This window comes from Octopus sinensis, linkage group LG18 (assembly GCF_006345805.1).
Source record: "Octopus sinensis linkage group LG18, ASM634580v1, whole genome shotgun sequence".
Classification (NCBI taxonomy): Eukaryota; Metazoa; Mollusca; class Cephalopoda; order Octopoda; family Octopodidae; genus Octopus; species Octopus sinensis.
In genome coordinates, this window is record NC_043014.1 from 30,279,974 (window position 1) to 30,306,024 (window position 26,051).

At 35.0% G+C, this 26,051-nt stretch overlaps 1 protein-coding gene across 1 annotated transcript in view; it reads right to left on the minus strand.

Moving 5' to 3' along the window:
• Positions 1-18,904: 18,904 nt before the first annotated feature.
• LOC115221228 (centrosomal protein of 164 kDa-like) overlaps positions 18,905-26,051 on the minus strand; it is a 108,914-nt gene continuing 101,767 nt past the window's right edge. Inside the window, exons 28-30 of the mRNA XM_036510833.1 lie at positions 24,044-24,092; positions 20,588-20,749; positions 18,905-19,424 (exon numbers count right to left, since the gene is read on the minus strand). Of these exons, the coding sequence (XP_036366726.1) occupies positions 19,142-19,424; positions 20,588-20,749; positions 24,044-24,092 (494 nt within the window). The 3' untranslated portion in view covers positions 18,905-19,141. The remainder of the gene's footprint in view (positions 19,425-20,587; positions 20,750-24,043; positions 24,093-26,051) is intronic.

Sequence of the window (26,051 nt, forward strand, 5' to 3'; positions counted from 1 at the left end):
TTCCCCTCACAGTTTCACGCACATCTGCAATGTTTTTCTCAGTTCTGTTGGTTGCAGGTCTCCCAGAACATTCATCAATATCGACATTTTTTGGCCATCTTGGAAACATTTGAACCACTCATACACTTGTATGTGGCTCATACACTTTCTGCAACTTTGCATGGATCTCTGAGCAGATATCGTCATGATAACTTTCTCTGTCATGGTTAATGCAATGATAACATGCTACACACTTTCCTTCCAAGCACTGCTGTAAATAGCAGAAGTGAGCTAGAATGTTAAAACTTTGTGCGCATGCACAACAGGGTTCAAGGTCAATCTTTGCCAAGCAGCTTCACTCTGCATGCTTTAGCTTTGTTACTATGGCAACAGTCTGGATACTAAGTAATCAGACCTCGTGCATGAATGCAAATATGTGTGTGTGTGTGTGTGTGGTTCAGACTTAGAGCAACTAAATTCAGTTAAATTAGAATCCTTTGTCACTGCATTGCTTTCTTTTTTTTTCTCTTCATTTAATCTATGACAGACAATTGTTCTCAAAACAGTAAGAATTTATCTGTCTAGAATTTATCAAATTCCAGTTTGTTTAGTTCTCTACATAGTACAATGTTCAAAATCAACACCAACAACAACATCAGCAACTATTACCATTTCCTTTATGTGGCATATGATTTTACACCAAGAAGAAATTAGATACCATGTGGCTCCATCTCTACTTCAGTATAAAAGTTACACAAGCCCATTAACACAGAGTTAAAGGCTACAAAATGTACAGGCACAGGTAAGGCTGTATGGTAAAAAGTCTGCTTCCCAATCACTTTGTTCTAAGAAAGCCCTAGGCTAACCAAAGTCTTACAGAGAAACTGAATATATATATATATACATACAAGGTGCGATGGGTAAATTGTCACCATTTTACTGTTTTGTTCTCACTGTCCTGTTCTTGTTATCACTTTCACCCTCCCTCCGCAAATGTGGAGTAGATGAAACAGGGACAACTGAAGAAGGGGAATATACTTTATGTTGTATGTCTTGTTTGTTTCTATGTTTTTGTTTTTATGTTTTCATTTCTCATTGTCTCCAACGTTTTTTGATGTCTTGTACCCATATATGCATGTATATATACATATATATGTAGGTATGTACATATATGTATGTATATATGCATATATTTATTTAATATTTATATTATTATATGATTGAACACCATGCATCTTTTTCCAAATATATATATATATATCTGGGATTTATAATTGCATCCTATTTTAAGTGCAAACTAAGCCACCTTACAATGGACTCTTTGATCTATTCTCCTGGACCTCACCCCGACCCACCTGATAATAATATAACAACCTTTGAGAACCCTACTCACTTCAATAATAGTAACCCAGGTACTACCACACCTACTACTGGCAACATGACCACATATAAGAATGGTAAAGCCTTCTCCAAGCCCAACACTACTCATAACACCTGCAGTCTTCTTTTGAGGATAACAGATCACATGAACCAGACTGGAAAAGAAGTCAATCCTAAGCCCACCACTGGCAGGAAAACCTGAAATAGCCAGTTCTCGCAACTTTGTCAATTGGATGGTTTCTATTTACACAATAATGTACTTTATAGATGCTGAGTAATAGCACCACATTACCATCAAGCTAGGATCTACATTGGCAACACCATTGATTTCAAATACCACTAGTGGGCTCACATCAATTTGTTTTCAAACTGAGCTTCTAGACTCTCTACCTCCCTAGCTACATACAAACACAACCTCAAATCCCAAAATTTTCCCTATACCTTATCCTGATCCATTGTTTGCAAGTCCTCTCCATACAATATTAACCACTTACTAGGCGCCACAGACCAATATAAAATTTACTTTCTCTTTTACTTATGGTAAAATTGTTTTACAAAGTTTGATGATGGAGAAAGACTACCACCATCACCATTGCCACCGCTGCTGCCCCCCCAGCAGCACCACCAACAACAACAACAACACATTTCATACAATAACAACATTATTTTTTTTCTAACATCATCTTTTTCTTTTAAACTTTGTTTACAATTTTATCATGAGAAAAGAGAAAATACCTTTAATTTCAATCTGTGAGGTCCAGTAAATGCTTTAATGGTTGAAAGTTTACATCTGTAGAGTGTGACTTTAATTTAGATGTTTTTAATAACATTCAACAAGTGAAAAGTACCTGGACCAGTTTCAAACCTGGAAATAAATAGTACTATGGCACAATATTTTGTCCTTTTAGTTTTTTTCTTAAAGAATTATGATGTATATTAAGGAAGATTTAGCTACACTTCTTGTAGGTTGAGAGACCACATAAAGGCTTCGTGGGGACAAACAGTTACGGCCTCCAGCTTGAGGCTACCAATTGCCTAAAATTACCTAATTTTAAATGCATGTAACTTTTTTATAAATTTGTAGAAAAAAAAATGAATAATTTTCATCAGCAGCAAGCAAAACTACATCAGAATTAGATTTTTTGAAAATATTTGGGTGAAAATTAGAAAAAAAACTGGATCTATATATATATATGATGATGATATATATTATCCGAAAAGTATAGTATTAAATATCCATTACGGCTGATCTTACCAAGCGGTTTCGCATAAAGAATACAATGGGAGTTTGATTATATAACTTTACGCTCATTAGAGTTAGCTGATATCGAAGGGAATAATAAATAAATAGATATATATATATGTTACTATACACAAAATTTTATAACATTTTTCTAACATAACGACTTAAATATATTCTTTAACCTTATAAAACAAGCCTTTTGTAGTTTTTTCCCTCTTTTCTATTTTTTATACATCCAACCACGTGCTTTCACACACCAACTTTCTCACCTATATATATATATAAAGGTTGTTATGACTGCTCAGAGAAACATCATATATATACATTAGGAAGACCATGGTCAATCTCTGACTGGCCATAACAAACGACCTTCTAAATATATTACTAATCTAATGCTTTAGAGCATGCTTCTTTTTTGGGATATATGAAGTACTGACGATATAATAATATATATATATATATATATATATTATATAATATATGATATAATATAATATATTATATATATATGTATATATGTATATATATATATATATATATATATATATAATAATAAATATTAGGGAATAAATCCAAATTTACAGGGAAAAAATCAGATTTAGGATTAAATCCAATTTTATAGTAAAATATTATAAAATATTATTAGAGACAAAACCTTTAATATTTTTTCGTATACTAATCTTGCTCTCAGACTTTCTTCTCTTGCTTTTCAATTCTTTACAAACATACGCACCCACTCACATACACAGAATTCAATACCTACCTCTTAGGATTTTCTTCTATTTCCACTTCGGTAAAGTTTAAACGTTGCCTATTTTCCATCCAGTAGTCACTCTCCTCAGTTCCATATACTAATATTATTATATATGTCTATACCTATATACACTTTAGATATTTGGTAGTAAGTTTGGGGTTTTTGACAATGATCCGAAAGGAATCAACAATATTTATAAAGAAGCCAAAGCGCCATGCATTAACAATATACAACTTTCAAACAATTTCTATTTAATGCAAACTGTTCAACAATCAGAGAAGCTGCTTGAATGTACATACAAATATAACCACAAACACACACTTAAATCATTCATCAAATCGTTCTAAAAAACAAACAAACAATAAAAACGAAACTATAAACAACAAACAAAAACGACCATGCCTTATCATACTTTCTCATTTCAATATATTCATGGGATTTCTACATAAACACTTATTGGACATACATTAACAAAGCATGATATCTCATTACTAAAAATCAAGAATTTATCACTTGAGATCGCAGAGCTGAATGAAGTATTTTTAAGTAAAACTTGTAACCATGATGGCACATCATCCTATTCCAATGCAACTCTGTCAGGAGTTGGTCCTTTTGTTAATTATGATCCTTGCTACCTTAATTAAAGGAGATTGGAAGTCCACCTGAAGATTGTCGATCAAGACAAGAAACGATTGTAGTGGCGGTTTTTTCGACTATTTATTAAAATTTATGTATTGATTAAGTCTTTCCTTGTTTGTTTTGCAAAATAGTGGTTTTGTCTCTAATAATATTTTATATATATATATATATACATGCAAACACACACACACGTGTGTGTGTGTGTCACTGTTGAAGTTACTCATGCAACTTGTTTGTGTATATATTGGCTTTGTGGTATAGGATGTTTGGACACTGTGAATAAGGTGCAAGTTTCGAGTACTTGTCGGTAACTTTTTGTTTCTCCTCGTCTTCTAATAGTAATTACCCAATTTTTTAGGCTCTTCTCACAGCTATCGCGTTTTCAAGTATTTTAAACTTTTCATCGAATTTCCAAATAAAGAATTAAAACTTAAAAGAGAAAGTGAGAAACTTTGCAAATGAAAATGGATACTCTGCAGTGAATGCAATGAATATTTAAATCTGCGAAGAATTGGGTGCAGTGAATGCAATGAATATTTAAATTTGTGAGAATTGGAGTTTAAAAAATTCAATAAACTTGAGAAATCGAAATTATAGGAAATTTCTTAGAACATGAATTTATAAAAATATTTCCAGATGGTCAACCCTTTAATAATTACTTTCTTTTAGTATTTTTAGTAATTGTTAAGTACCTAATTAATTAGCAGCTTCCCTGATTATAGTATAGATATCCTGCTCAATAACACAAATTTGCTTGTCAGTTGCTTGACCTTAACCACTTTGAGCATGTCCTTTGGTGGCTGACAATATGTGCCTCTCTGACCACGAGCATGAGTAATGGGGGAGCATCATTGTGATGTGTCGAGAGGGATTCTTTAGGGTTTGAATAAATGTAACAAAAGCAAAGTTTGAAGGAATATTAACCATTTTCATACTTTCTAGAAGTAAACAAATAGGAAATAACAATTGTTACCTATAGACAAAAATTGTGTTACACAATGTAATAACAGGTATCAAGCTGAAAGTGTACCTTAGGTACTAGATTTGCAAACTCATTAAAGATCCATAGATGTCTTCTTTCTTTTGTATTTTTCTAACCACATTTGTTTTCAGGGGACAGCTGATTTCCATAACAGAACATATATTTTCCTTGTGATCCCACACAACAATATCTGGCCAATTGTGTTTTAACTTGGCAGCTGTTCTGATTTTTAAGTTCCACCAATATTCTTTTGACCTTTTGGTCTCAATATCGTTGATTTCATCTGTAGGTGTTTTCTTTTCTCTTATGTTGTTCCAAACTGTTCTGGCCACCGCATCATACCTCATGGGAAGATAATATCTGGAAGACATTCTCTTCCCATGAGGTGGAAACTGCTCCTATTCTTGGATGACTACATTCTGCCATTGATGACACCATCTATAAAGTGGAAGCCACCATTTTGGAGGATTGCAGCATAACTATTCAGCAACTAGCCCAAGAAGTTATGCAGCAATCCTCCAAAATGATGGTTTCCACTTTATAGATGGTGTTGTCATCAATGGCAAAATGTGGTCATCCAAGAATAGGAGCAGTTTCCACCGATGTCTGACCTTATTTGAATTGGCAATACCAATGCTTGACAACATCGTATGATGGTGCATTGTCACCCTAAACTTCTTTAATCTCATCAAAAGTCTCTTTTGGTGTATGACCTTTCAAGTATAAGAACCTGATCACTGATCTGCATTCAACCACCTCCATTATAACACCGTAGTCCACTTCAGCAGTTGTAAAAGACAAATGAATACTAGTGGAATGCTGAAATTTACAATGTGACATGTAGAGACATACATGATTATACTTGTACAAGTTCTGTTTCCTGCAATAACTGGAAGTGGGTCAGAGAAAATTTTTAATGAAAACCCCTCGTATGTGTGTGTGTGTGTGTGCAAGCATCTTAATACAAGTGAGTGAACAGTGAAAGAATCATTCCTCACATTTTGTTGGTGTTATGGGAAAACTGTAACACACCTTTTATCTTTCTGTCACATTTTTTTCTTTATCTCCTTTTTCTTCCTTCATGTTTTGCCAAATTATTTCCAGGTAACCTTTCTTTGCAATGGAACAGTGGCTGGTTTATTTAACAAACAATTTTTTCCCTTTATAGCTGGGTGAAAATAATTGTTATGTTTCAAATGTTTTTTTGAGACAAAGTATAGAAATCATTCAATATTTTACGACACAAAAATACGAGAAAATTTTTATTTATTTATTTATTTACTGAGATATATTTTAATCCACTATTATGAGGTAAAACAGTGGAATTTTTATTGATTTTTTTTAAGATAAAATATGAGAATAATTTTACAAGTTAAAAAAAAAGATTGACCAATCAATTTTTGCAACAGCTGGAAGCAATATAAGAGAATTTACCAATTTTTATCACAGCTAATTAATAAAATAAAGTTAAAGAAAACTGTCCACTCATTTTTTAAAAATGAAATAACAATTCTCTTTTTTAAATAGATTCATGAGAAATAAATGGAATAGTTGACCTGGTTTTCTGTTATTCACCTAATCTCTGCTGAAAATTGAATCTTTTCTCTTATTTAACCTCTGGTAGTTGCAAAAATTTCAACATTTTTCATATTTAACCTCTGGTAGTTGCCAAAATTTAAACAATTTCACTTATATGATTTATAACTGTGAGAAAAAATATTGGGTGATTTCTTTTATTTCATTTCATTTTCTGTTATTTAACCATTATTACTATTATTATGATTAAAGATGTCAAACTGGTAGAATTGTTAGCATGCTGGACAAAATACTTAATGCTATTTCACTTGTCACTATGTTGTGAGTTCAAATTCCACCAAAGTCAACTTTGCCTTTTACCCATTCGGGGTCGATACCAGTGAAACACTGGGGTCAATATAATCGACTATCTCACTCCTCCAAAATTTCAGGACTTGTGCCTTTAGTAGAAAGGATTACCATTATTAACCCTTTTGATACCAACCTGACCAAAACCACCTCTGGCTCTGTAGTACAAATGTCTAGCTCTCATAAGTATTGAATTAAAATCTTCCACAAAACCTTAGTCACAATTTATGCTCCCAACACTAACTTAATGATAACTAAGTTCTTTTACTAAATTCTTTGTTATATTTAAAATTAATTGAATGAAACACAGAGCATCTCAAAATAATACAGTAACAAAAGGGTTAAAGCAATGAGCTGGCAGAATCATTAGCATGCTGAGCAAAATGCTAAGCAGCATTTTGTCTGTCTTCACATCCTGAGTTCAAATTCCACCAATGTTGACTTTACTTTTCATCCATTCCGGGTTGATAAAATAACTACCAGTTGAGCACTGGAGTCATCCCTGAAAATAAACCTACCCTTACCCCAAAATTTCAGGAATTGTGCCTTTAGAATGATGATTCATCCCAACCACACACAAACAAAAGTTAAATAAACAGCTATCGTTATACTTGGGTATGGTCATCTTTTGCCAATTAAACACTTGCATTAATTACTTGATCTTCAGTTTATTATTATTATTATTATTATTAAGTGGGAGAGCAGTGCATGCCATCAAAGTGACACTGGGGTAAAATATACGAAGCCCAATATACCCATCTGATAAGGGTACACTAGGCACATGCATCACAACCATATGTGCATGACATGGTGATCTCATATCAAGATAAACAGCACATGACCTTGCAGGTGGTGCCCAGTTAGAAGTTCCTTCTGGTCAAGTAACCCATCCCACTCAAAAGGTCCCTGAATAAGGATTGTTTAAGGATGTTGAACAAAACACCTATGTTTCCAGAGGTGAATTATTCAAACCCCAAAGAATCCCTCTCAACACATGGCTATGATGCTCCCCCACTACTAAGATCAGAAGCCTCGAGAGCCACTGCCTGGTACTGCATGAGGGCATTTATTATTATTATTATTATTATTATCTAAGGTGGTGAACTGGCAGGATTGTTAGCATGCTGGATGAAATACTTAGCAGTATTTCGCCCATCACTATGTTCTGAGTTCAAATTTTGTTGAGGCTGGTTTTGCCTTTCATCCTTTCTGGGTCGATAAATTAAGTACCAGTGGAACACTGGGATCAATGTAACTGATTTATCACCTCCCCCAAAATAGCTGCACTTGTGCCAAAATTTGAAACCATTATTATTATAAGTTTATTTGTCAGAGTTCTTTTGTCACACCAACAATCACTTCCTACCATGTCTCATCTTGTGTCCTGCCTATGCCAGTTTGTCTTTCTGTGGTACGTATCTCTATCTGCACCTATGTTTACATCTGTGTGTGTGTGTGTGTATGTGTGTGTGTAATGTGTATGTATGTGTGTCTTGTATGTTTGTATATGGGTTTGTATATTACACAGTTTGAACCTGTGTCGTTTTCCCCTCATCTTGTTTTTAGTCATCAGGGTGCATAGTGTAGTGAGGTGAGTGGGCACTATTCTCCATTTATGTTTTCTGTTAAGGATTGATGTCAACAATGCAAAAGAAAAAAGAAAAGAAAATTAAGGAAAACCATTTTATTACTTGAAAAAAATTGTTTTTTGATTTACTAATCACATAAAATCCACAGTTTATAACAGGATTTTAATAGTAAATGGACGGAAAACTGAATAGAATTTGATATTGCTATTTCCATTGATAAAATATCCTGATTTAACTATCAAAAATAGTTTTTGAAAGAATGTGTGTATGAGAGAGAGGGAGAGAGAGAGAGGAAAAATCTCCAATTATGGATAGAATAGAAATAAAAGATCCAGACAAGGATCTTTTAGCGATTGCAATTTTTTCTTTTTTTTACTTTATTCATACATGTGGTCAATAAATGAAAACATAAAGATATGAGGACAGGAAGTTATGGGCAAGGAAAATAAAAATGATGGGAAAATCATGAAAAAGATGAACAACATCAAATCAAACCAGATTTTGGTTCAATTTAAGCAGATAATTTCTAATTAGAAATTATTAATTAGAGAAAAAAAACTTATTTACTTTAGACTTATTTTGCATTTGTAATATATAGAAAGGAGTGTAACACACCTGTATGTACACACACACACACACACACACATACATACAAACAAACAATAATTGCTCCTAACATAGGTAGAAAGCTAGAAATTTGGTGGATGGGGTTAAATGATTAAACTGATCTTAGTAATTTCACTGGTACTTTATTTTATGAAATTGTCCAGTAAAACAAAATACTATAAAATATTTCTTGTGTGTTTTACAGATATTTTAGATTATTGACAGTGTAACAATGTAGTTAAAAATGATAAGATCAATATTAGCTGAATTCTCCCCTAAGTATTTCAAATATTTATTTTATCTTCTTACCATTATTGTTAGAATCCATAAAGCTACAAAGAAAAGATCGACAATGTGCTGTATGGTAGTGACTGTATGGTAAGAAGCTTGTTTCCCAACCACATGGTCCTGAGTTCAGTCCCACTGTGTTGTACCTTGGGCAAGTGACTTTTATTATAGCCTCAGGCCGATCAAAACCTTGCGAGTGAATTTGGTAAACAGAAACTGAAAGAAGCCCATCATAAATATATATATATATATATCTCTATATGTGTTTGTGTGTGTTTGCATCTGTGTTTGTCACACAGTGTTGGTGTGTTTACATCCCCATAGCTTAGCAGTTTGGCAAAAGAGACCAATAGAATAAGTACCAAGGTTAAAAAAAATAAATAAGTACTGGCAGTTGATACATTCAACTAAAAAACAGTTCAGGGCATTGCTCCAGCATGCCTGTAGTCTAATGACTGAAACATGTAAAAGATAAAAGTGCAGCAATCTTTTTCTTAATCAAAAAAATTATATATATCTAAGCCTCTAAAATTTAAAGTATTTTCAAGTGATTGAATGGAAAGCTCCTGAGAGTCCTTTGCAAAGGATTAGAAAAAAAAAGGGACTGTTATAGGGGAGCAGAAAATAAAAATGTAGAAACTAAAAGTGTCATGTATCTAAAATGGAAGTATAACACACATATTTGTTTTGGTGAAAAAACATACTTTCCAAAGTGAAACTGGACCAGCACCAAGTTTATATAAAACTACCTTTGCAATATATACATTAGCTGCATTATGAGATGCAAATGGATAACAAGTTTAAATTTAGGTCTTATGTCAAGTTGTTCCGTTTTATAAATGCTACCATTATAGATTGTGAAACATTTCTGGCTCTAAGCATATCAGATAAAGAATTATCAACTTGTATTGTTTATTTTGAAGCTTGTTTAAAAATATAACACTTGCTTATTGAAAGATTTCTCTCTTTAGGCACATTTCCTGCATTGCACAATAACAAAGAAACAAGCACACCTGATGCTTTATATAAATTATTTTTATTGTTATTATTATTATCATTAAGAGGGTGGCGAACTGGTAGAATCGTTAGCACGCTGGATGAAATGCTTAGCGGTATTTCACCCGTTGCTACATTCTGATTTCAAATTCCGGCGAGGTCGACTTTGCCTTTCATCCTTTCAGGGTTGATAAATTAAGTACCAGTGAAACACTGGGGGTCAATGTAATCGACTATCACCCTCCACAAAATTTCAGGTCTTGTGCCAATAGTAGAAAAGATTGTTATTATCATTAAGTATGAGACAGCAAACAGGCAAAATCATTAGCAGATTGGACAAAATGTTCTTCCAGATCTTTACATGCTGAGCCCAAATCCATTAATGTCAACTTTGCCCTTCTAGGGACAATGTAATCGGCTAAACACCTTCCCACTAAAATTGCTGACTTTATACCAAAATTTCAAATCATTACTATAATCTTTTATCATATTAGTACTAAAGATAATGAATAATAGTAATTTGGTTCAATAAAGTAATATAAGTCAGTAGTGGGCATAATAAACTGATTAATAGTTATAAGCTGGCCATTGATTGAGCTGAATTTTGGTAATGTGGTTCACGTACACTTACTTCATTTCTTTAATGTTTGTTTTTCCATGCTAGCATGGATTGGATGAGGGCTTATTAGAGGCAGCATTTGACAACGGAATACCCTTCCTGTTGTCAATCCTTAACCGTTTTCCAAGTGAGATAGGTTTTACTACACTGGTCTTCAAATGTGATCAGTCATGATATCAACAAGGAATATAAACATTTATGCACACACACACAAAATCTTGTATACAATACATAAAAATGACAAGAAAATTCTGACCAAATATATTTTTCTGTTGTATTTTTTCCACAGTCTTCTTAAGAAAGAATAAATATGAAGAATCTTTATATTTTGTCAATATTTGACATTGGGATCAATTATAATTAAAGCTATGTTTTTACATGAAAGACATCGTTGCTGACTTAGATGCAGTTGAACTCCAAATCACATCCATTAACATTTCAACCATTTTTTTTTCTATTTTACAGTAAAAATAGTTTATTTAAAAGAGTGGTTCTCAACCTTTTATAGCTCAGTTCCTCTTTCAAAGAAGAGCAGTCTCCTTTCAAAGAATAGCACCCTCTCTTTTTCATGTTTAAGAGAAACAAAAAACCAAAAAGCAGCAGATTATTTTAACCAAATAGAAGCTAATTTTGTGCAGCAGTTTATTAGTCCACTTAGCATGTTTCTCTTTTTAGATATTTGCATGGAGTAATGCCATTAATCTTTTAGTATTTAAACCGGCCTTACCCAGCCCAAATATTCTACCTGTTTTATGTTCAAACATCTGGCCTCTCACACTTTCCCTACAACGGTATTCTAAAAGTATACAATCACATCATCAAAATTTCAAAGCTACGAGATAGTGCATGATTAATTTTTAAGAAAGTGAATAAACAAGCATTGCATTTGACAGAATAATCTAAACACTAAAAGGCTGAAGACAGTGAGGACATATACAATGAAAGTATATTGGAACTCATTACACCATCAGTCCTGTTTCTGTTTTATTCTAATTCTGACAAAGATTTTATTGTGCTGGGTTTAGATGATCTATTTCTAAGAAAAAGCATGCCACCTCTAAACACCCACTGTCCCTTCATAGCATGCCCTTGGCATTTGCTACCCCATGTGTGCACACAAAATTCCCCTACTAATAGGATCTTATCATTTAGGTTAAGAACCACTGAACTAGAACTGCAGTAACCAATCTGTCCTTCCTTATTTAAGATGATACAGTGTAATTTGGGAGAGATTTTTCACTGCTTTTTCTAGCAGGTAGAATGAATGCTTATGGACTCCCAGTCTGGTTTGTGAAAGACATTATAGAAGCATGTAAAAATTTAATAAAGTATACACATAAACATCCCCATACTCTCTCATTCACTTACACACTCATAGAAAAGACAGTGTTGTATAATTTGAAACATACACATGCAAGCATGTATCTGACTCATACACTGTTCACTTTCCAGACATTTGTACATTACTGCATATGCTTTATATGCACTTTTGACAAGTTGTGGTGCACCTGAGCTCTGTATACAATAATTTCATTATTATTATTTATTATAATTTGCGACATAAATATGATTTTTGATATGCTCAGTCACCAGTTTAAAAAAAAAGGGAAAAATATGACAACAAAATAAACAACAAGCTTAAATCAAAATATAACTTTGACAAATCAGAATAAATAAATTGAAAATATAAAACAAAAGTTATATATTTTTAGTAGAGAAAAAAAAGAAAGATTCAGCTTTGAGAGTAAAATTGAAATAATCATGGACGGAATTTGTAAAGTTGAAGTTTTTTTTGTAAAATGAATCTACTACAATTTTTTTAGTTATCATGTAAACAATTATTCATCATTTATGGCTGGGCTTTGAAAAAGAGTTACAAAAACCCTAGCCAGAATGGAGATTGATTGTGTTTTGGATGGTTTAATATGAAGTTTGAAGAGAGAGGGTTTGTGAAATGTATAAAATATGCATATAGAGACAGCACGTATATCTCTGAGTAATTTCCATGAGTGATCTGTTAATACACTTACACACACACACATATATATATATTGTTTCATTTTTTTTTACATGTTTCAGTCATTTGACTGCAGCCATGCTGGAACACCACCTTTAGTCGAAGAAATCGACCCCAGGACTTATTCTATCAGTGTCTTTCGCCAAACCACTAAGTTCTGGGGAAATAAATAAATCAAAATCAGTTCTCAAGCAATGGTGGGAAAACAAACACAGACACAAAGACACACACATATAAATATATATATATATATATATATATATATATATATATACATACATACATACACACACACACATGTAAACACAGAGGTGCAAAACAAGTATGTAGGCATAGCCCCAGGTTCAGTCATGTTGTGTCACACCTTGACCAAATGTCTTCTACTCTAGCCTTGTGGGTGGATTTGATAGATGGAAACTGAAACAAGCCCATTGTTATTGTGTGTGTGTGTGTCCCACATCAATACTTGACAGCAGGTTGGTCTGTTTAAAAAAGGTGCTGGGGTCGATTCATTTGACTAAAAATTCTTCAAGGTGGTATCTGAGCATGCCCATAGTCTCATGACTGAAACAAGTAAAAGAATATATATATATATATATATATATATATATACATATATGCATACAATGAACAGATTATTTATATGGGCAGTAATATGAAAATGAAAAAAAGGACAAAACAAACCCACAATCATAACTGTATGCATGTATATTATCTGATTTATGAATGTATGGATATATATGCTTTACAAAAATGTATTCTGTTTCAGAGAAAAAAATCAAAAACAGTTCACACGAAAAAAAAAAAAAAGGACGGATTTCTCAAAGTAGATTTGAATGGTGTCTGAGCACCATTTCTCATACAAATTAATCCCTTCTGGAGTCTACAAACTACCGAGTTAGTCATTGTTGCCCAGTCAGTTTAATGATGTATAATTATTGTATGTATAACCAAGCAAACTAAAAGATTAGTGTGTATAGTCTCACTGTTCTACTATATGAATCTGAGCAGTGAACAACACTCTATGGTTAGTAATGGATCAGTCAAGAAAGAAAGGCAATGATTTCATGATACATGTCGACCAGGGAATTGATATGTAGTTTATTGGATCACAGTGGTGAGATTAACTCCTCTTAAGAAAGAACATTAATCTGACAAAGTACTGCCAGAACTTTGCTGTATCAGAAACAGTAAGACCTTTTGCTGCCTAACAACCAAACTGAATATTCAGTTAGGGAACTAAAATAAAAGTAGGTGATGGTCCCAGAAGGAAATGTCACATTTTTTCAATCTCCAAAATACAGAGAGAAGTATTAGTATAATGTTGGTCAGTGGTAACTGATATCAGACTGAATTGGTGGCTTGATGTAAGAATAGCTCTGTATCTGTAGACTCAATAAATACTGTTTAACATTGATTTCATTGTTGTGTGTATATATTACGTGTATGTTTAGAAGTGTTTCAATGTATGTATATGTAAAAATGCAGACAGAATATATATTATCTGAGTAATGCATGGTTATATAATAGATACAAAATATACATGTCAAATACATACATAAACAAAGATGTTTGTGTATGTTTGTGTATACATATAAGTATAGTGTCACAAACACACATGAGATAGGAATTTAGTATATATGAATTTAATTTTATAGGCAGGCATCCATTAGTGCTTGGTTCTTAGTGTTCTCCTATTTATTATAGTTATCCAAGCCATAAAAGAGTAACTTTAGTCCAGCTGTTGGAGGCAACTCTGGTATGATGATGACTCAGTTCTTAATAAATGAATCTGTCAAAAGAGCAGAGAAGGAATTTGAAACATGAAAGTAGAACTGAAGTCAGTAGGAATTCCAAAAGTGTACCCAATGTAAGTTGTGGGTGCACAAAAAGAGGCGCAGTGGGATCACTGGTGACAGAGAAGACTAGTGCATGCAGCAGATATACAAGAGAGTTAGCAGTAGGAGCAGTCAAGGAAAAAAAAAAATCTTTCAAATGCTTGGAGGATTCCTTAGAAATAATCAATTGCTTCCATTACATAGGTGAACTAATTAGCAGCGGAGGTAAAGGTTTTAAGCCAGATTAAAAAATGAAGGGGGGAAAAACTCAAACATAGCAACATGTGTGTGTGTGTGTGTGTGTGAGCATGTGCATGTGTACACACACACACACAGATATAGATATACCAATGTGCAAACACACACATATTTGCTTGCATATATTTCAGTGTGTATGTATGTAACTAGACACATAAATACATGCGTAGTTACCTCTGTTGGCAATAAAGGGACTCTCTCTCTCACCCTCCCTCTAAGTGGAGAACGGATTGTATGAAGCATTTGTATGAAATGTGGAGTTGCATAACAGCAAAACGTAGCTATTAGATGCAGGGGATGAGTGAAGGCTGGAGAAAAATTAGATAAGATGGCTCCACTAAATGTGTATTGTCTAGTGTATGCAAATATGTTGTGAGAGACAGAAATGAGTGTAAGAGGAACAAGGTGCTGTGTGCAAGAGATACAGACATGTGATGTGTATGAAAGATGTCAGTTGTGTAAGAAGTGTCAAGTGCTCCAAGAGGCAAGGAACCTGCAGAAAAGGAAGACATGGGAAGACGTGGAGAAAGTTGATCTCAGGTATCTGAACCTCATAAAGGAAATAAATGACACGTTTTGCACTGAAGAAAACCTAGCCAACCCATAAAATGATACTGATAATGATTTGTACATATACAAACATGGCAATATATGTTTGTGTGTGTGTGTGTATACTGATAGACAGATAGATAAATAGATAGATATGATGGTATATACCGTAAATCCTCAAGTATAGTCTGCCCTTGTGTATAATACGCAGGGGATTTTTTAGAGGGCTGTAACTCTGAAAATCCTAAACCTTGTGTATAATACGCACCCCTTCTCTAACTTGAGTCAAGGAGGTCTATATAACGTCTTTGATTTGTAAAACTGTATACTGTAACGTCCTTTATTATTATTGTATATATAACATGATGCAAACGTGTAGTTTTTTTGTGCATTTTGTTTGCAGAAAATAGAGAAATAACAGTAATAACGTTTAATAAATGTTGCTTACAGCAAGTTATGGATGATTCTTTTATGACTTCATTGCTTTCAGGTTTAGCTTAAGGTATGTTCGCGCCTGACATCACAAAATGCGTCTGAATAAATATTGCCAGACAGCAAGTAAGGACTCGGACATTGCTTAGAAAATAATTTTCATTTTTAACCATGTATATAGTACGCACTAGGGATTTTGACCTTTAAATTTTGGGAAAAAATTGCAGATTATACTCGAGGATTTACAGTATTTGTGCATGTGTGTGTATGTATATACAAATATAGACATGCCAACATGCAAACAATCACACATAATTGTCTGTCTGTATCTTTGTGTATTTGTATGTAAACTAGACACACACATATGCATGTAGTTACAAATAAATAAAGAGGAGTAAACATACATATTATATTTCTCTATGCATGCTGCAGAACAGTAATATCTTCATTGACCGAAATGGATTTTTGGAACAAAAAAAATACTTAAGTGGTGGGGGAAAAAAAATTTACATCACTGTTCACAATGCATCTTATTTAGATTTATAAAATAGTACTTTATTGACTGTTACTGACTGCTGCGAAGGGTGGTCATTGAAAACAATTGCAACACACCCTGCAATGGGCGCTGTTCCAGCAGGGCCACATCAATTAGTTGTAGCCAGTAAAAGAAATATATATATATATAATATATATATATATATATATAATATATATATATATACACACATATATATATGCATATATAAAGTATGTATGTACATGTGCGTGTATATATGTGTGTGAGCATGTATATGTGTGTATATGTATGTATGTATGTATATATATATATATATATATATATATATATATATATATATATATATAGAGAGAGAGAGAGAGAGAGAGAGAGAGGGGGGGAGAGAGAGAGACATATGTTTGTATGCGAGTCATCATTATCATTATCACATAACATCTGTTTTCTATGCTTGCATGGGTTGGAATGTTCAACAGGATCTGACAAACCAGAAGATGCATCAAGCTTGCTTTCACAAGGTCTCTACAGCTGGATGCCCTTCCTAACACCAGCCACCTTTTACAGAGTACTTGTTACCTTTTTCTTTTTTTTTTTAACAAGGCACTGGCATTAGTGAGATCACCAAGTAACTCACAAGAAAAGACCCCTCAACTGAGTATGGCTATAGTACTGAGGAAGGTGGCTTTCATACACACACACACACACGTACAAATGAACTCTATAAATCACATCAAAGCCTGCCTATCAAGGAAAGCATTAACTCTGAATAACAAATATTACGGGTAGAGGAGACTCTTTAACCCTCCTACAGACAAACAGCACGAGTGGTAAGATAAAATATACTCTGTTCATGGTGTGAAGTGATTGGTAAAAGGAACAGCTTTAAATTGTAGAAATCATGTCAAAAGAAATGTGACATAAAAAACAACAAAGATTAATGTCTTTTCCTATAGTAAGTAATGAGAATGAAATGTATGCTCAACATGAAAAGCTGATGTAAATAATAATGCTACTGCTGATCATATATATATATATATGTATATATATTAGGTCATCTCATAAATAATGCAGTTTTTTCAATTGCATGGACTAAAGGTAGGAGGGAAACAGGACAAACTACCTGCATCAACTCGCTATAAAATCAGGTAGTAAATTTACCTTGTACTTATTCTTAGTGCAAGTTTTGAGGAGTGCAGTTCAATTTTAACAGTTACTTTTTCAGAGCTATGATGGAAGTGACAAAGGAGCATATTTTGCTTTATGAGTTTAATAAAAGCAACAATGCAATGGAAAGTGCAAGGAATATTAATGCAGTATATGGGGATCAGACAATAAGCATAAGCCAGTGTCAAGGGTGGTTCCAGAAATTCTAAGCCGAAAACTACAGCCTAGAAGACGAGTCTTGTCCTGGGAGATCTGTAGAGCTCAATGAGAATGTCCTGCAAACCCCAGTGGAACAAAATCCCATTGTAACTGTTGAGGAGAAGTTTGGATTTGACCATTCAACCATTCATCAACACCTGTGTGCCATTGGAAAAGTTAGAAAAATTGGGTCAATGGGTTCCTCACAAACTTTCCGAGTCTAATTGTGTGCAAAGAGTGAATGTGTGCTCTTTTTTGCTGTCAAGTCTCATGAACCAACATTTTTGGACCAAATAGTGACTGGTGATGAGGAATGGGTTCTCTATAAAAATATCAAATGCCAAAGAAAGTTGGTAGGGAAAGGAGAAACACTGGTACCCCAGGCTAAAGAAGGTCTTCACCCACGTAAGGTATTGTTATCTGTTTAGTGGGATATGAAAGGTTTAGTCCACTTTGAACTTTTAAACTCAAACCAAACAATAACAAAGGAGATCTATTGTGAGCAGCTTGAGAGGCTTAAGTCAGTGCTAGAAGAAAAATTACCATTTTTGGTTTCAAGACAAAAGGTGTTCTTCCATCAGGATAATACTTGGCCACATGCAGCGAGGATGACATTCCAAAGGCTGGAGCAGTTTGAATGGGAAATAATGCCCCACCCACTATATTCGCTGGACGTTGCCCCATCTGATTATCATTTATTCCACAGTTTTCAAAATCATTTGGACGGAAAAAATATGAATTCTGTAGACAAGGTCAGAACTGTACTGGAGGAGTATTTTTCATCATGGACAAGTGAATTTTGGAAGAGGGGCCTTGCAAGTGTACCAAATTGATGGAAGAGCATTGTAGAAAATGAAGGAGAGTATATTTTAGATTAAAAAAGAACCTTGTTTATCTTAACTTTAAAAACTGAAAAAAGTATAAAAAAACCACATTATTAATGGGATGACCCAATATATATAAATATATTGTAGTATGCTTTTAGATTGCTTAAAAATATTTTGTATAAAAATTAAGAGAATTCATTTTAAGGTGAACAGAGAGTGGTTTAGAATTTTGGTCCTAAAATTGTGAACTCTTTTTTTCGAAATGTTCTCTTTCCTTTTGAAAATAATCAGAGTAGATAAAAGGACAAGGGATATAGAAAAGGATGGACGGAGTTCAATGGTAAAGTTCAACTCTTTGAAGAGAATTAATAATTGTTCATCTGTCTCAGCAAGGCAATGTGAATGCTAAAGGTTTTTCAATACTGATCTGATTGTTGGCGTCTAGTTTGAGCTTTGGTGCTTCAGATGTGAGTTTTGGTGTTGATAATCCTAGTGGCTTTGGTGTTGCTAATGCTATCGGCTTTGGTGTTGCTAATGCTAATGGCTCAAATATACTGTTCATGTTGTTGCTGACAATATTGTTGCCACCAAAATTATTGTCACCAATGTTGTTGTTGAAGATGCTGTTGTTGCCAAGCTGGTTGCTGCTGCTGATATTGAGGTAGCTGCTGTTTTTAATGGAGTTAAAGAGAACAACAAAAAATACCAAATGAAACATGAAAGTCACCTACACAAAGTGCTGTTTTGGAATTTTCTCAATGACATTTTTGATTGTCTGAGATTGTTCTCATTTTCTTTCCACTAATACTGGGTTTCACCTCTGATTCTTCCTGTACTAAACATTTAACTCTTTAGCATTTAAACCAGTCATATCTGGTTCAAATATTCAAACTGGCCTCTCACGCCTACCCTACAATGTTTTTCCAAAAATAAACAATTACATCATAATCTTGAAGCTTTGAGATAATGCATAATTAATTGAAAATAATGTGAATGAATAAGTATTGCATTTGAAAGAATAATCTGCTTGCAAAAGGGTTAATCTGTCCTTTCTTCTAAAATCCACCCTCCATCCACACATCCTTTCTACACAAACTGATCTACAGATGTTCAAACTGAACATCAATGGCCATCAGGGAACCTTTTTGTAAACATCCAACCTACTAGAAATAGCAGCCAAATCTCCCTCAAATTACACACTGCTATTTTAGAAAAGGATATATTGGATCATGTTGTCCTGGGTTCTATGTATACTGGCAAAAATGGGATGGTCATGGCTGGTATGCCTTGATCAAAGCTGATCTGGGACTACAAAACAACCTCATTAGTCTGTTCCCCATCCTCAAAGTAGCTTGTAAGAAAATATATTCTGACAGCTAAAACAGGACTGCCTGACCCTATGAGCCTGAACTTTAGTAAATTGAATGCCTAGAAGGAATTAAAGGATGTAGTCAACTCAAAATGGAGAGCAAAAAAAATTTTAATATGGCTTGCAGTGATATAGTAGTTCTAATTATAACTATTTCTGATTTAGAATATTTAACAATCCTGGAGGGATGAAAGGCAAAGTTGACTATAGTGGGATTTGAACTCTTAATATAAAGAACCAGAAGAAATACTGCAAAGCAATTTTTCTGATGTGCTAACAATTCTATCAGTAATAATAATGGCGTTTGACCAAACCTAAATTTAATTGAGATTCTTTACTTATCTCAGTTTTTTTATTTAGCTTTCATAATTTTTTTTATTAACAAACTAACATTTGTTCAACAACAACACAACCAAAATCAGCACACACATGACATTTTCTTTTGAATATTATAAAGGATACTTTTGATCAGGTATATCAACAGTATAAAACTTTGTAATGTTTGTAAATGATGCTTGGTCTGGTTTAACAGGCTGTATTTGGCTTCGTTGTTCAGTCAACCAGTCGCTCACAGAAACTGTACCACCATAACTAGTTGGTCTGCGCAGCTCAAGTAAAAGATCTCTGCAATGGGAAATACAAACAGAAATGGTAGCAACAATCAAATATTGACTTCCTACATCCAAAATAGGACAAGTTCTTCTATTACAATGTTTTAGTTTGTGTGAAGCAATTTTAGAGTTGAAATAATCAAGTGGGTTCTTGGCACTAGTAAGTAGAGGAAGAAGAGGAAGGGTCCACCATTATTATTATTTTTATTATTATTATTATCATCATCATTATTATTATTGTTGTTGTTATTATTGAGTGAGAGAGCAGTGCATGCCATCAAAGTGACACTGGGGTAAAATATATGAAGCCCAATATACCCATCATGACTACCCATTTGATAAGGGTACACCAGGTACATGCTTCACAACCATATGTGTGTGAAATGGTGATCTCATATCAAGATAAACAACATATGAAGTAGCAGGTGGGGCCCAGTTAGAATTTTCTTTAGGTTAAGTAGCCCATCCCACACAAAAGGTCCCTGAATAAGGTTTGATTAAGGATGTTGAACAAAACACCCATGTTTCTAGACATGAATTATTCAAACCTTAAAGAATTTCTCTCAACACATGGCTATGATGCCCCCCCCCCACTACTTCTACTCATGATCAGAGATGCACATGTCATCAACCATTAAGGAACGTGCTCAACTGGTTAAGGTCAAGCAACTGACAAGCAAATCTGTGGTATTGAGCAGAATATTTGCTGCAGCCCATCTTTTATACCAAGGCAAAACAATGTACATGATAACACTTCCAATCAGTTAAGATCAAAAGCCATGACAGCCACTGCCTGGTACTGCATCAGGACTATTATTTCTCTTTTTAACTTAGGTTTTGTTGTAATTCCTAGAGCCTTGCATGCACAGCAGGCTTGCTTCCTGCAGTCTACAGTACTATGTTATCTGTTCTTTTCAATGATTTAATACTTTCCTGATTATTGTGGCCCTGCCAAGGAGGCAAACCTTTTGTAACAGCTCTTCTGGGCACTCTATTCTGATTTCCTTTATATTCCTCTGGATGCCTCCTGATACTGTTCTCAAACAATTACTTTCCACGCAAGTGTGGGTTGAACAGGTCACTACAGACCAAGTTAGTTCTTATTCAGGGTTACTACCTTCCTAGATAGATCATAGGATCACATCTTGTAAGGTCCATTTTTGCTATGGTTTCTATGCTTGGTTGCTGTTTGTAATGCCAACCACTTTGCAGAGTGAACTGGGTGCATTTTATGAGACTAGATTCTGAGAGGTTATCATAGATTTGACAAGACTTAGGGGCCTTCTCTCCCCTACATTGTCTCTAGTTGTTCACCAACCACAGAGTGTTTCAAGTCAGACTGATTTCTAGTAATGGCATAAGGCCATATATTTTTGGGGAAATATTCGATTAAATTGAATCTCTTCAGTATTTTGATTGGTAATTTATTTTATCAAGTTTTCAAGGATGAAAGGTAAAGTTGACTTCAGTATGAGTTGACTGAATGTTAAGGTTTGTAATTGAATATCACCATGAATTTTGTTTGATATTTTAATGATTTCGCAAATTTACAGGGAATATTCCCATGCAGGTTGCATGGCAACCTCACTATTGCTGGGGACATGAAAAAAGCACCCAGTACACTCTGTAAGGTGAATGGCTCAGTGGCTAGAGTGTTGGGCTCACAATCATGATGTAGTGAGTTCAATTCCCGGATTGGGCTGTGTGTTGTGTTCTTGAGCAAGACACTTTATTTCACATTGTTCTAGTTCACTCAGCTGTAGAAATGAATTGCAACGTCACTGGTGCCAAGATCTATCGGCCTTTGCCTTTCCCTTGGATAACATCGGTGGTGTGGAGAGGAGGAGGCTAGTATGCATGGGTGACTACTGGTCTTCCATAAACAACCTTGCCCAGACTTGTACCTCAGAGGGTAATATTCTAGGTGCAGTTCTGTGGTCATTCATGACCGAAAGGAGTCTTTGCAGTTTACCCTTTTAGACTCTGTAAAGTGGTTGGGCATGAGGAAGGGCATCCAGCCATAGAGACCATGCCAAAGATGACACTGGATCTCAACACAGCCTAGCAGCTCACCAGTTCCTGGACAAACCATCCTACCCATGCCAGTGAACAAAAAACGATGATGATCTGGTACCTATTCCTGACAGCTAGGTAAGCTGAAGCATACAGAATTAAATGCTATTCCTAAATACACAATAAAGCACTTGCATTGGATTTGAATTCAAAACCTACAAGCTGATTATAATTCATTATATTGCTTCTGCTATGAAATAGCTTGTGAGTAATCAATCAAACATTTGGAATATACTGTATAAATCTTTAGTCTGTCAATATAATGCTATCAGGCCAGTCTGTCTCTACCTACATTCAAGATGTGGTATTACCAAATTTTCTCATGACTTATACTCTCCTAATAATTCTAAAGTGCGTGGTAAGAAGCTTGCTTCTCAACCACATGGTTCTGGGTTCAGTCCCACTGGGTGGCACCTTGGGAAAGTGTTTTCTATTATAGCATTAGACCAACCAAAGATTTGTGAGCAGATTTGGTAGATGGAAGGTGAAAGAAGCCCACCTATATGCATGTGTATGTTTGTCCCCCACCACTACTTGACATCTGGTGTTGGTGTGTTTACATCCCCACTCTTGTAACTTAGTGGTTCAGCAAAAGACACCAATAGAATAAGTACGAGGCTTAAAAATGTAAGTCCTGAGGTTAATTAGTTTGATTAAAATCCTACAAGGCAGTGCCCCAGCAGGGTCACAGTCAAATGACTGAAACAAGTAAAAGGTAAAAGATTTATTTACTATCAAGGCTGGTAAAAACATAATACACAAATTGTGTGTGTGTGTGTGTGTGTATGAATACTCACTGTTAATGTTGTTCTCAACAAAAAGTATTGAATAATCCTTCAGTTTAATGTAAAATTATTTTTATTATAACTTAACATAAAAACAAACAGTAACTGACATGCATATGTTAGCATTACTCTGTGTGTGTGTAAATGCACACACACACACACACACTCATACATGCACACAATAAAAAAAATAATCTTTTCTACTCTAGGTATAAGGCCTGAAATTTTTTTTGAGGGGGAGGGGACAGTCAATTAAGTCAACCCCAGTATGCAACTGGTACTTAATTTATCGACCCCAAAAGGATGAAAGGCAAAGTCAACCTCAGCGGAATTTCAACTCAGAATGTAAAGACAGACGACATACCGCTAAGCATTTCGCCCAGCATGCTAATGTTTCTGATAGTTCGCCGCCTTACAATAAAAAAAAATAATAAAACCAAAATGCTTACTTGGCTGGTATATATTGTGCAGAGTAATTTGAACTGGTAGCTTTAGGAACTGCAATGTAGAAGAGTAGTAGTGGTATCAATCATATGCATTTAAATTCAAAATTAAGTTCATTTTAATAACGTACTTTAGTTGAGCAAATCAACACCAGGACTTATTCTATCGTTCTCTTTTGCCGAACCGCTAAGTTATGGGGGACGTAAATACACCAGCATCGGTTGTCAAGCAATGTTGGGGGACAAACACAGACACACAAACATATATATATATATATACATATATACCACGGGCTTCTTTCAGTTTCCATCTACCAAATCCACTCACAAGGCTTTGGTTGGCCCGAGGCTATAGTAGAAGACACTTGCCCAAGGTGCCATGCAGTGGGACTGAACCCGGAACCATGTGGTTGGTAAGCAAGCTACTTACCACACAGCCACTCCTGCACCTATGTATGTGACTCCAACCAATATGTGACTCAGATGTGTAAGTGTCTCTGACATGGATGTGCTAGTGTGTGACATAAATGTATTAGTGTGTGACATAGATGTGTTAGTATGTGATATGGATGTGTTGATGTGAGACATGAATGTATTAGTGTGTGACATGCATGTGTTAGTGTGTGACATTGATATGTTAGGATGTGATGTTGATGTTTTAGTGTGTGACATGGATGTGTCAGTGTGTAACATGGATGCATCAGTGTGTGACATGTAAGTGTTGTTATGTGGCTTTGATGTATAAGTGTGTGACATGCATATGTTAGTGTGTGACATGAAGGTGTTAGCATATGACATGAAGTGTAAGAAAACTTCATCAATTATAATTTATAACAATGTTTTTCCTTGGACACACATATATTTAATACCTCATATACTACAAGAAATCACAACTAGATCTGTGATAATACAGCTACTCCACTGCATCAGCTCGTACCTTTCTCTTGGACAATATTAGTGGCTCAAGAGGGGTGAGACTCGAAACATAGGCAATTTCCAGGTGCAGATACATGGTAACACTGACCAACAGAAGCTTTTCAGAATATTACCCACTACACACTGGTGTTTTACTGATTAGAATATCCTGCAGTGTCAGTGACATGTAAAAGATACCCATGCTGGTGATATATAAAAAGCAGCCATGCTGGTAACACATTGAAGACACCAAGTACACTCTGTAAAGTGGTTGGTGTTAGGAAGGGCATCCAGCTGTAGACACCAAGCCGAATCAGACAAATGGAGCCTGGTGCAGCTCTCCAGCTTACCAGCTCAATCAAATCATTCAACTCATGCCAGAATGGAAAATGGACATTAAATTCTGATGTTGCTGCTGCTGATGATGATGATGGTAGTGGTGGTATACAGATTAGAGTATCATGCAATAGTGTTTCACAGTTAAGGTAGTCACACTTTAACAACACCTCCATCACCATGATCATGATCATCATTATCGTTTAACATCTGCTTTCCATGCTAGCATTGGTTGGATGATTTGACTGAGGCAATGATGAATTATTTTTTTCCCCACTACCATGCAGTCATTACACCAACTCTTCATCATCATCATCATCATCATCATTTAACGTCCGCTTTCCATGCTAGCATGGGTTGGACGGTTCAACTGGGGTCTGGGGAGCCCGAAGGCTGCACCAGGCCAGTCAGATCTGGCAGTGTTTCTACAGCTGGATGCCCTTCCTAACGCCAACCACTCCGAGAGTGTAGTGGGTGATTTTATGTGCCACCGACACAGGTGCCAGACGAGGCTGGCGAACGGCCACGCTCGGATGGTGTTTTTATGTGCCACCGACACAGGTGCCAGACGAGGCTGGCGAACGGCCACGCTCGGATGGTGTTTTTATGTGCCACCGACACAGGTGCCAGACGAGGCTGACGAACGGCCACGATCGGATGGTGTTTCTTACGTGCCCACAGCACGGAGGCCAGTCGATGCGGTACTGGCTACGGCCAGTAAATAATACAAAACTAAACAAAACTAAACATTTTGTGCCAGTTT